This window comes from Calliopsis andreniformis, chromosome 1 (genome assembly GCF_051401765.1).
Source record: "Calliopsis andreniformis isolate RMS-2024a chromosome 1, iyCalAndr_principal, whole genome shotgun sequence".
In the NCBI taxonomy this organism is placed as follows: Eukaryota; Metazoa; Arthropoda; class Insecta; order Hymenoptera; family Andrenidae; genus Calliopsis; species Calliopsis andreniformis.
Genome location: NC_135062.1, coordinates 15,446,601 through 15,459,605, shown reverse-complemented (window position 1 = coordinate 15,459,605; position 13,005 = coordinate 15,446,601). Strand labels below are relative to the sequence as shown.

The following is a 13,005-nucleotide window of genomic DNA, read 5'->3' as shown; positions in this document are numbered from 1 at the left end:
ACACTTTGGGAATCTTGAAACTTTTTAACGAGAACTAGAGAACTCGACAGTCTCCTAAGAAATTTGACTAACAACTAATACACGAATGGAGAGTACATATTAATCTGTTTTTCCAGACTGAATAACAATTATAAAATCGAGAGATAATAACATTTAACAGAGAATTTCATAGCCTTTAAAGAGTTTACCAAAAAAGATGAATACCAAAGCGGAATAGAAAATAATGGAATAAATTATTTGAGTGTGCCACTTGCCTGCCCGTGGCTGTCCTGTCGATGCTGCTTCAAGCTCGAGCTCGACGTCGTCGACGCTGTCGTGTCATGACGTTTTAAGGATGGTATTGAAGTGCCACGTGTGTATGAGCCGCGCGTGCTCCCGCTCGATTTTCCTCTGATGCTAGTTTGGCTTTTATTACTGCCAACACTGTACGTGGACCCCTGAGAACCCACTTCCCAAGGATCCGAAGTGCTGCGTAAATGAAGAATCGACACGTTCGGACCTCTGTAAAAAGTTTTTATTTTCCTGTCACGAGGTATTATGCACTCTGAGGACCTACAAGAGTGTTTGCTAACATTGTTTGCAGACAAGATTTACGAAATTTGCTTCCAGTATGGACCCGAGATTACAGATCGACGCAAATACATTCCAGGCAAACCCTATCTACGGTTTGTACTGCCAGAATTCACGATGTTTGAGAGGGTCATTGCACCCTGGTAACGCTGTTGTTCTATCATATTCTCATACAATCTTCCTCGGTATAAATATTCATCGATACTACGTGGCTAGCAATATCTCGAGATAGAGGGAGAGCAAATAAAGATGTCATGAAGGGGGTAGAACCAAGGAAAACGGGGACATTGCATCCATCTTGCGTCGAAATGTCTACAGAGGCATGAGCTCCACCTCCCCCGATTTGAAACTGCTGCTTGATGGAGGTTAGAATATGATCAGATGAAAAATCAGCATAAGAATAACTTTTTGGGGTAATGGTTCATAAAAGTATTAGCTAGGGAAATGAGATTGCTAGCAAGATTCAAATCACGACCAGGATGGTTAAAATACGGGAGCAAATGACACTTTAATCTTCCAAGTGAACCAGCTCATTTGGAAATTAAGACTTACGAATTTAGTTTGTAAGGCTTAAAAACTTGTACGTCCTTCATATCTAGCAATTAAATATAATTGCTTTAATATTTTAATCCTGCATATCTCGATATGAAAATTCAATATTAATTCACATTGCCTGTTATATTTTTAGAGTAGTACCAAGAGTTCAATAGTTCTCTTAAGCTGACCTGTCTATTCCCAGCCAGACAGGACATCTCCGAATACAGAATCCCTTAATTTGTTCCACTTCGGATGTCATACGCTAAATATATCCATGTACGTGAGCGATCTTATCGGCGAATCCGAATATAAATGTTCTGAATTACTTAGCTATATTTACCTTTTAACAGACATCGTTTGCAGGGTAGTTGACTTCCCTCCGTTTTCTCACTTGGTTCACTATTGCGCGTTAAATTAGATATCACGTGTCACATCAAGTATCACGTTGTTACCGGAAATCGATATACTGTCATTTTGCGATCGCATTAAAACTCACGTTAAATAGACTAATGCTATTTTCATGCATCTCACGAGTACAATTTGGCTAATTTATTGCCAGTCCTCTGTAACAAATTTACTTCCAGATAAAATAAATCCGCTATATTTTAAAAACTGTAAGAGACTTAAAAAATCGACCATTCTCGTTTCCCTCAATCCCATTAAACACCTTGGAAACGAGCCGAGGACGCTAATTATCCGTACAAGGACTCAAAAGAGAATCTAGAAAGGATCCATTTTATTACAGCCGTGTTCTAGTTGAATTCTGTATTGATGCGTGTAAACAAGTTACGCTCCGCGGGGAAGCGATGCAGGAAACAGCCACGACGTTTCATTGAGCTTCATGAAAGTTGCATCGCATGTAACCTCCGTCGAAGGCAGCAAAAAAGTAAATACTGGAGAGAGCAGAAGTAAACTTCGCAACGATCGAATGAATTCTGTTTTTAACCCGTTCAAGATCAACGTTCCTCGCCGCGATATTAATCCCCAGGACGAGCCGCGGTTTTTGCGAGCATCGATCTCCCACGGAACCAATATTTCTCATTACGCGTTTCAAATCATTTTGCCTTGCTATTGCTATTTATCTAGTCCTCCACGCGTCCTTTTTTGGTCCGTCCGAGCAGCGCTGTCGAACGGAGGCCAGTCAACGGACCACGGACAATGAACTCTCAAGCCCACGTAAAAAATTGAGGAGAGACCAGTTCGCGCGCGAATAGTTACGTACTTCATTAATATACATATGCCACGGTCCTTCTCTTTCCCCAGTCAAATTCCAAGAATTTATCCCGCTACGTCGTAAAATTTCCTCCAGATAACGACAGAGAAATAGCTCTAGTCTCTAAGAGATGAACAATTATGAGCACAGAGCACACATGCGTAACAGGTACAGCACAGTCACGTGTATAACACCGTATCCTCGTTGGAAGTCTTCGAGTGTAACGAGTTCCAGGGCACAAAACACGAAGGGAGAGAAAAATGTCGAAAGGTACCGGTGCGGTTTGCCGCGTCGGGAAGCGTAGAGCACGGTGCAGGCGCGGGCAAAAAGGAAAAGCACGAGTCACGAGCGTTACCTGTCGCCGCGGGAGCCAGCGGTCGTATTCGAGATGTCGGTAGAATCCGCGGCTGGACTGACTCTACGAGGTGGCAAGGCGGGAGCAGGGGCCTGACTCGAGGACGAGGACGAAACGGGCCCTATGACGCCCACGTTGCCCCCACGTACCCCGTCCTCGGCCGAATGCTGCCTGCTGGACGATTGCGAGCTCTGCGACAGCCACCGACGACCGCCGCTCCTCGTCACCACCGTGCCACCACCGGACCCTGACGGCGCCGCTGTCTGATGGGGCACCGCTCCTCCGCTGTCCAGTGACGTGCTCTGCGATCAGAAATTCAAATCACCCTCCGTGAACTGGCACGGCCGAAAGGATGGGGCTGCTTTTCCTAGGGCTCGTCACGCTTTGTGTCCATTGGGTAAAAGAAACCTTTGCATACGAATCGTGAACTAGCTTCAAATTGAGTTCTCGAACGGGTGCTTTCTGGGTTCTTTTTGTCGATGGTGTTCGAAAGAGAGCGACCAATTTGGGATGTTTAAAGAGAATTTTTAGAGAGTATAGAGAAATATTGGGGAATAACTAAGGTTCTTGTAATCTGAGATTTTTTAATAGAATGATCCGCATGCATTTGGCGTTTCTTGTCAAGCGTTTTCAATTATTCTTTGGATAGGTAAGCTAATCGATTCGGTATGAACTCCTTATTCAGTTCTATTCCCTACTTTTTTCTCATTCTTCCTCCGCTTTTTCTCGACGAATGGCGGAGTCCCCATTTTATGGAAGATTCACATTCTTCGACAAGAGGATCGAGGATTCAAGAGTCGTTCCCAACATACCGCCGCAGAGTTTCTTAAGTATTCCAAGAAAATGGAAAGAAGTTATTGTCCTTTTTTTCTTTAATTAATTGCACTCGATATCTTCTTTCAGACATCTTCCCAAGTCGACCAATCGATTATTGGCCACTTTTAAGGGGACTTCGTTGTTATGGAAAACACGAGATCACCGATTTTGAAATAACTAATAAAGGTGCTCATATTTCCTATTAGAAAGAAGGAGATCTTTAAGTGTACACGATACAACATTCAGTAAGACCGACATGGAAGTGTCGATTGCATAAAAGCGTTCTTGAAACCCTGGCTAAGAGCGTGTCGGTGCGGTGTGACACAAGATGAACTAAGCGTCTCGCAGGTACGGCCGCGCGACTGCCTGCCGCTGTTTCTACTTCCAAATACGGACGAGGCTGGCGAGAGACTGGCTACGCAACTCCTTCGACGAAAGTATTTTTATTTTCGTCGTGGCACGGTGAAGAACCCGTCTCCGGGCGGCGATCTGTCGGGAATCGAGAATCGAGAGCTGTGGCGGCGGCGAGGCAAGAGTGGCACTTTGAAGTGCCGATCAGATTCACCGATTAACTTGTACCCATTTCCCTCGCATCGGAGCGAAATTGGCGCCGTTGATAAGAAATATGAGAAATCAAGGTCCCTGCGTCATGTTTTATTACTAACAGATCTCTTCGAAGTCGTTTGTTTACCTAACGTGGAAAAATTGAAATGACCTCGCGACAAGAAGGAGGATAGAAATCAACGGGGATATGTAGGTCGGTAAATCGATCGATGCGATCAGAGTTTCTCGCGCTCAAGTCCGAAAGGATCTATTGATAGCTCAGGATTCGTTTCTTAAATTCTTGGAACACACACCGTAAAGGAGTAAGAGATTCCTATCTTCTGGGAGATTTAATGGCAAATTGACTCATTCGAAGGGTTATCGCGATAGTAGCGAAATGACTCGAAGCAGGAAATCACGGAACACTTACATTTAAATGGTTCTTCCTGGACGTGACGGATGAGTCCTGCGAGGAGCCTCTGGAGTAATGCCTGGAGAAAACCTCAGCCAGCCTGGACCTCCCTGAGCTCGTTGCATTCTGCTTGGATTTGTTCGGCGCAGCTTCGTCGGTTGTTTTGGTCAAATTCGGGTTGCTGCTCTTGCGCTCCGGAAAAACTAAGTGTTCGATGTTTGGCGTGTATCCAGGATCGCTTCTCACAATGTCCTGCAGGGTCACGCGGCCTGTGCTCGGACCTCCATTGCTGAAACAGACCAGAAGCCCCTTCCTTTCTCAGTCGACTCTGTACATCGATACCTACGCTCATGTCCCACAGAGGGAGAACCTTTGCACGGTCTATGAAGCTCTGATTTTCGGTTCGACATTAATATTTATCGGGGGTTCGAATGATTTTCCCTGGGAGACGGGCCTCGCCCGGGGGTGTCGACACACTCTCCGCGCGTGTGTGAAAGGAATTTCGTCAAGTAACGTCGAGAATGGGCGTGTGCGACGTGAAAGCATAAAAACAACGTCGTAGGAACAAAGAAGAGGACGAGACAAAGAAGGGGCAGCAGGCGAATCGCTAAAATGCATCGTGAATGCGATGTCGCGCACGTCGACACGCGTAATGTCAGCTTAAAAGGGTTAATTATGCAAGCCCACTGAAAGCCACGGATAGTTTCCAACCCCTTGCTATTTCTCCCCGAGATTTTCTCTTTCTTCTTCTCTGATCCGCCAAAGACGATAAAATAAAAAGAGGAAATGGTCGGCTGGTAATAAAAACGTCGACGACAGACCGCCCTGGAATCTAGTCTAACCGAGATGGTAATGAAGACGAATATATGAAACTAGCAAAAAGTATACGATACGTCGAAATGGTTTTCCCACTTTACCTAGAGAATTTATTTAAATATACCAGATTGACTGATAGCACATAAATGACTTGACCTTATAGATAAGCTCGATAAGTAAAAAAATCATCTATAAATTTAATTAGTTATTTGACAAGAGGTTCTGAATATATGTGCATATAAATGAACCTGGAAATCGCTACATGTGTAATATAGGATGCTGCACATAAAATTGTCGTTTTAAATGAAATTCAATGGAGTAATGGAATCTCATTATTTGGTTCTTTATTTAATCAGCAATTTCATATGCACCGACCGAGCAAAAGGTTAACAATGTTTAACTTCTCCCGCTTCTGAGGTTATTTTGAAATGTTCTGTGCAGATGAGCGTAATAACAGTGGCCATGCTACTTGAATGATATTACGGGCATTGTAATTAAAAAATTTTTGCAAGCTGACCTGGGTCCGAAGCCGTGAGACTGCCTCTGGCCTCGTCTTTTCCCGCTGCCACGGCCAGGCTTGATGTTTGTCGCCTCTGCTAATTGCAGCAAGCGGTTGCGATGCTGCCGCAACAGCGGGTCCTCCTTGCGATTCATTTTAGCCGGTGCAAGTGGAATCCTGTCGTCCCTGCATCCTACAATCAGAACGAAAAACGCTGCACTGATATTTCGTCGTAAAAATTGCGATGCCATTGCTAAATAACAGAAAAAAATAACATTTATGGCAAGTAATACAATTCATTAACACAGTTGGCTGAAAAAGACGAAGTAATTAAAATAGTAGCTCGATGAATTAATCGATTTTAATGCAATTCTCTAGCGGAGGATAGACTTCTCTGCCAAAAGCCCTTGAATTTTTGTCCTCACAATACCGAAACCAGGTCATCGTCAAAATTACGTTTATAGTCTCTTTTTATCGCTTTTATTGGCTTGTTCATTTTTAGCAGTTTAATTTTTTTTTATTTTTGCAGCTCTAAACGAAGCAGTGCCCGTTAAGCGACGGAAATGGTTGAGCTTTACTATCGTTTTTTTTTTTATATTAAACGAGAAAGTCTAAAAACTTCAGAAGATATTGCTTCTATATTTTTTGGGAAAAAATTTGGTTTCAGGGATTCAGTATTTTGGATCGAATGGGACGATACAGCTAGAAAATAGGATTGCATTAAGGGTAAGAAATAATTTACAATGAGACGTTTCTAGGAACATTATCCTTTTGTAGCGTTTCGTTTCTGAAGCTATTGGGTCGTGACTATCGAACTGTGAATTCTTTTCTCCGGAATCGAATCAGGATAGAAAAAGAATCTACTACTGTCACTGTACCTATTCGTTGTGTCTTTTATTCTTCTTTATCTTTATTCTTCTCTAATAAACTAAATTAGGAAATAGAGTAGAGTTTAACTTTTAATTAATGGTTATCCAAGTCATGCTTTGTGGTGAAACCTGCCACTAATATGGTGTAGCTTTAATTTCTGGCGATCGACGATAATGAAGCTCGTTATTATAACGTCAGATATTGACGAAAGTTTCCTGCGTTTAACCGTACCAGCAAACAATTTCTGCTGGAAATAATGTACCCACGAAAATTTAATACATGGTTAGAACTATTTTTCCCAGGAATTTCAATCAATGTGTGTTAATGTAGTAGCTCCAACTATTTTAAAGGAGTAATTTGCGTGTTTGAAAACTCAATTACGCCAAGCATATCCTAATTCGTCTCACTTGTGTATACATTATTTGAAATACCATTTTATACGAGTTACAGTATACATTAAAAACATTTGCATTCGATATGAGTAAACTTCAGCTGTAATTTTAACGAGTGATAAATGCTTAACTGTACCTTTGACGTGCTAAGCCCTCTGTAAACAGTGAACTCGATTTATTTTTCACCCTTCGCTCGCCTTAGTACAACCCCCTTATTATATTTGTATTATATCTCTTCCACACGACTGAGAGAGAATCTTTGATTACAGCATCAATTTGAAGAGAAACATTTTAATCGGGGTGCAGTGAAAAGTTACTAATTTTTGGCGAATGCCGTGTTTAATTACAAAAGCTGCTAAAGATTCAATCTTTTCATCGTAAACATACGTTTATTCCATTCGATGCATAAAAGCTCATCATGTAGTGACCATTCGCGAACCGATAAATGGAAGAGCAAATCGTGCGGTTAGTTTGGCAGTGCAACGAGTGGATTTTTGTTCGCTTCTCAGTGTTCGTGTTCGGCTAAGCCACTCCATAAATTGCAAATTCTGATTGGGATTTACGGCGGGCGGCGTGTATTGCGGACTTTCAAAACGAAAACTACGCGGACCAAGCTGGTACTTCCAGTCGCGCCATTGGGATTTATGGTCACTTGCTCAAGAAAATAAGAGGAAATAACAGAATAGTCAGAGATCGTCTTTACTGACAATCTTCTCTACGCTCACCTCCTCCCCTTATCGATCTCTTTTCATTTCATGCATTTTATCGCTAATTGTGTTTTATTCGCTAATACTAGATCAACAGTTTCCATGAAATGATTAATTATAAGTTTTTTTATATCTACTGAGGCGAAATTGTCGAATGAGTTTACATCGACAGAACTTTTGAAATGAATGTCTTTACGGAGTATCAAGTGAAACGATGAAACGATAAAGTGTATGGAAAATGGCACTGTGTCTAAACGGAGCTAATTTTATTTAGAGATGATTCTACTTAATGACTGTCATTCCGCTGATTTATGAACAGTTTGAGCTGATGTGGCTTTACGACCAGAATACCGTTGTAATCACGGACCAGCCACAATAAAATCTATTAAACCGTGCTTTGTGAATAATAATACCAACCGCAAGCTAGTTGAGAGAGGCAGGATCAACGTCCACAGTTCAACGAACAATAGAGAGTTTTGAGAGATTCAAACGTTTTACAATAGAAGTAAGAGACCGATTATTGGTATCTATTTTTAACTTCGTTGCATAATTCATATTGATTTTATTCAGCTTTAAGAGCACCACAAAGGAGGAATATTTGTATTTGAAACCTTAATTACCTATATGCAATTTTCTCGACCGGTAGCGCCTGCAAAGGTCGTCCGACTCGACTCGACTGTAAACCGGAATGCTTTTCCACAGGCGTTGCAATTCCTTTATGACTACTGTCAGGAATGGCAGAAAAACGTTTCTTTTATCTCAACAAGAACTGAATTACGTCTAAATATAAAACTTTGTTACAATTTCGTGTGTGATGAGAAGAGTTTGCCATCTAGGTTTTCAATTCAGTTTGGGACATACAACTCAAATAGTTTTTGTAAATTGATTTGTTACATCGTAAACTACCTTCCCTCTCATCTTTTTTGTCGAACAATTAACCACAATATTCAATACGATAAAAATGAAACAATCTTCTATATCTATTACCTTTGAAACACGTACAGTAGTGTAATTGTTCTCGAAATGGGACACAGAGATGAGGAGTGAAATATTCGTGTTGACGTTTTTGTGCCTGGTGCCATATTGTCATGTAAAATTCAATTCATTTTATAATAAAATCCACAGAGTAAAATTTGTTCATTTTCCACTGGGAGAACGTAATTGCAACAACAATTGTGGCATACTCTGAGTCTAAACGTCGAACGAAATAAATTTATCGGTAAAAATTCTACACTATGTACAAAACGTCAATCCATGTGCACTGTTGCAAGAAAAAAATAGGTTAAAAATAGAGGACAGTGCGTCGTTCAAAGATTTATTTTCAAAAAGAATATACTCTAAATATTGAGCAAATATACACACCCACAACAAAATATTGGCAGCATGCAAAATGAAATTTGCTCCGACCGCAGATGAAATGAAACTTGGAATCTCTTAATAGAGTCTGTGAACTGTAGTAGTCCTCTATGACAAGATAACCCAAGGGCCTCGTGATCCCACCACCAATACGTGCTGCTGTGACCTTTTATATACCGTCGGTGGTTGAAGAGGTGGGGTGGGAGTGGGCTGAGTGGAGAGGCAGCTTTGGGGTTTGATGTAGTTCTTTCTCAGAAAAGTGGGGGGATGGTGCACGAATGTAGTTAATGTTACAATACGCGTGCTGCTGTCAACAATGTTATCAGCGTCTCCCTCGTACTTATACAAAGCAGAGCGCTTTCATTGATTTACTGATGGTTTATAGATTATAGAATCGTCTGCTGGGCAAATTAGAAGCTTCGTCGAGGTAAAAATTAGTTTCCTTTCTCTCGATGAATAAACGTCATGGATGACGTTTGCAGCACGTGCTGGGAAATCTGTAAATATACTTTATTCAACATTTGCACTGCACTCGATACTCTGCAGTGGTATGTATTCTATTTGCAAAAGCTAAATACATTTTCCAATGAAAATTTTCTAAGTAAATGTCCTGCTTTATAGTTCACGAGAATTTCGACAATTTTGAGACCCTCTTTTCTAAGGATAACCTGTACTTTCTTGTGGAAATTCTAAGAAACGTAGGTAGGCGCAAAGTAGCGCACTTTCAAGAAGACTCCGCTGTACGCCGATACGCTTGCGCGTATTTCTCATTTGCATACGAGCGAATCCAGCGAACCAGTGCATATAAATGTGTGCAATATTCCACATGAGCACATAACGTTGGCTTTATCCTACGGCTTTCGTGTTCGTAGCTGGATAAATACAATAGGGACGGCGTTAAGTCAACACGGCACGGTTATCTGGACTTCGGAGAGAGGAAAATGCTCGTAAAGACAGAAACGGTCCTTCTTGAAAGCTCTTAAAGCTCAGACCATCATCGAATTACGCTGGATTTTCGAGGGTCACAGTATTGTGTCACGTTTTCGAAGCTGCATGGAAATTTTCTGCGCGTCGTTTTGCAGAATTCTACTCAGAACATTCCTACACCCTTCGTTGTATTAGAAAAATATGCTCTTCGTCCTGCTGTGCACGCAGTACCAGTGACTAAAGTAAAATGACTTATTTTTTCGTGTCCTGTGAGGTTAATAACTTAATAACTGGCGCCTGGTTCGAATGACACAGAATTTGTATGGTATTTGAGGGCAAATACAAGCATAACTGGACATCAATATCGCTAATGACCCAATCTTGATAATCCTCCCATCGTCTGAGAGATTAATTAATCACGTAACCTAACAAATCCAGGATCATGCTTGTGGCAGCTCCTGATGCAATTTCCTAGATGATTTCCTCATGGAATGCATGGTAAACCATAAAACTTTCCATTGGGCACAATATCGGGTAGTTCTCAGTCGAACAAATGAGTATCGGCTAGACTTTTTCAATCAAGTCGTTCAGAAGAATCGCGTATCGGATATTTCGAGTATTATCCGTCAGACACAGCAACGTTATATTTTACCAACGCTCAAAATACAGTGAGTTCCAAACGTCGTAAGTTCTACTTCTATAGTAAAAGAAAGAAAGGATTACAATTAATATCGCCTGTGACAAAGTGATAGTGACAAAGTAATTTCACTTCGCCATCTTACCTACTTTCCATTGAATAATTTCTGTCAGTTACCAAACTCATGGGAATATTAAGCAGAACCGTCAGGCAAAATATAGCAGACTTCTGCTGCACCTAACATCCCAATATATCAAAGACAAAGTGTTCTATGAAGAACTCAACCTCGCACTATATCATAGTGTACAAGTAGGAGTCTAGCCAGGATACGTCAAGTGTCATCCCACTGATGGGCCGCATACATAATTCTCTTTTTCGAGCACAGAAAAGACGACGATGACAAAGAAGAAACGAAAGCACTTCGTCGATGACTAAAACTGTATGGGTAGATTCTCAATTATCCTGAAAAAGTGCTCCAGAATTCTAGCCAAGAGGCTTAGTTTCTTTCCTGAATTTATTAATGGCCTAAAGAAAAATATTAACAACGTAACGTTATTAAAGGAAATCACACCATTAAAAATGCAGTCCATTAAAATCGAGGCCGAGAAAGAATGATAATACATAGACGAGACTGTCGTGCAATACGTTACCAACGCAAATTAAAAGTCTCTCTTTGATCTAGTTGCGAGGTGCGGAATTCTTTGAAAATTATGAACACGTTATAAATTTTCACAATATTACTTTGTCCTTTGCATAACACACATATCATAGAAATGACCAAACGTCATCTGCCACGGGACATGATAAATTTTTTGATGCACTTAATCTACCTTTATTGAATACCAACTATAGTGCTTATAATGCACGGGAGAATAACAGGTAGAAAAGTATTTCTGAGAAACATATCTTCGATACTTCACGGCACTTAGAGCTTAGAAACGGCAAAAGGGTCATTCGGCGATAATTCGAGGAACTCTCGTTTAACTCATCAAACATGGATTACTCTGTTCCGCGGGATCGTTCTAGAGGTTAGCCGCGTACTAGTATCTAGATGTATCGGTCGATACCAGAAGCATTTACAGCGAATAGTAGCCGTGATGGAAACGGACGAGCTCGAATCGACTGGTCGCGGTTGTTTCAGTCAATGATATCTACCTATGAACTTCCTGCACGTCGATTTAGTTTCTCGAGTTTTCGCAGACACCTGCGAGAAACTGATATCTTGCGCGGAGACTTTGTAGGAGACTTAGATGGACTTAGGGAAAGATGTATGGTCGGAACTGATGCAGATTTGGCAAAAATTATACACCTCAGAGTGAGAGGGATAAATTATGTTAGGGGGCAGATTCTTCGAGTATTCACGTGTAGAAACATGTGATGGGAAAAAAATGTTCCAGAAATAATTAGCTTTTTCTCCACGAGTGTAATTAATCGCATAAGTTGGAAACACTGCGCAGTTATCTGACAAGTTTACGTAATCTGAATAGAAGTTTACGAGAACACTCCGAGAAGAAGATCTGATAGAACACTCTGAACAGTTTTTAAATTATACAATAACTCCAGGTCCGTTTCAAGCGAGCAGCGACAGAACTTCGTCATTGTCAAATTGTTGATAGAACTAACGGAGGAACTACGACAACCATATCGCCAACTAAACGTTCGACAGCCGAATGCTGTAAATGTGCTTCAAAACTTTCAACGTTCATGCATCTTGGTGTCTACAGTCAGACAAACGCATTACATTTGTGTCTTTGGGCTTGACGAACAGTATGTAAGCTTCTGTCGGTTTCCTTGGATCTAATAAATTAGACCTGAAAAATTGGACATTCTGGAAACTCGATATCACGACTGATTTCATCCCTAAGTGGGGAGGATTTCAAAGAAAAATAAAAATTACAGAGAGCAAGGCGAATTAAAGGAAAAATCGAATTAGAGTTATCAAAGCAATAGTTGTAGCGATGGAAAAATATGTTTTCCAGTCAAAGCGGCAAATAATCGAGAAGAAATCTGTTCTATATTAAATTTCCAAATCAACGCACGGAAGGGTAATACCGAATGCGATTCTATGAGAATAAAGAAGTAAATCAAGCCGTATGAATTCGTATGTATTATTGGTGTTTAATGATTACGTGGGTTCGACCGTAGAAAAGGATTTTTTATCCGTGAAAATCGTGTTCTGCAATATCCGACACAGGACCCCTACCAGCACCCTCGGGATATCGTAAATCAATTTTCTTTGTCGCGTCGTACATTTCTCTACCTTTCCGCTCCCTGTCGTGATCCTGTCGTAAGTTTAGCTTCGTTAAACTGGAAATTGGCAGGTCCTTTGACGTTTTACGAAAGAAATTAAAGATC

The 13,005-nt window shown here is 41.0% G+C and overlaps 1 protein-coding gene across 1 annotated transcript in view; it reads right to left on the bottom strand.

The window, feature by feature from the left end:
* The window catches only part of Rhogef3 (Rho guanine nucleotide exchange factor 3), a 76,473-nt gene extending 70,461 nt beyond the window's left edge, over positions 1–6,012 (bottom strand). Inside the window, exons 1-4 of the mRNA XM_076384558.1 lie at positions 5,780–6,012; positions 4,465–4,735; positions 2,676–2,977; positions 255–501 (exon numbers count right to left, since the gene is read on the bottom strand). Of these exons, the coding sequence (XP_076240673.1) occupies positions 255–501; positions 2,676–2,977; positions 4,465–4,735; positions 5,780–6,012 (1,053 nt within the window). The remainder of the gene's footprint in view (positions 1–254; positions 502–2,675; positions 2,978–4,464; positions 4,736–5,779) is intronic.
* Positions 6,013–13,005: the final 6,993 nt, after the last annotated feature.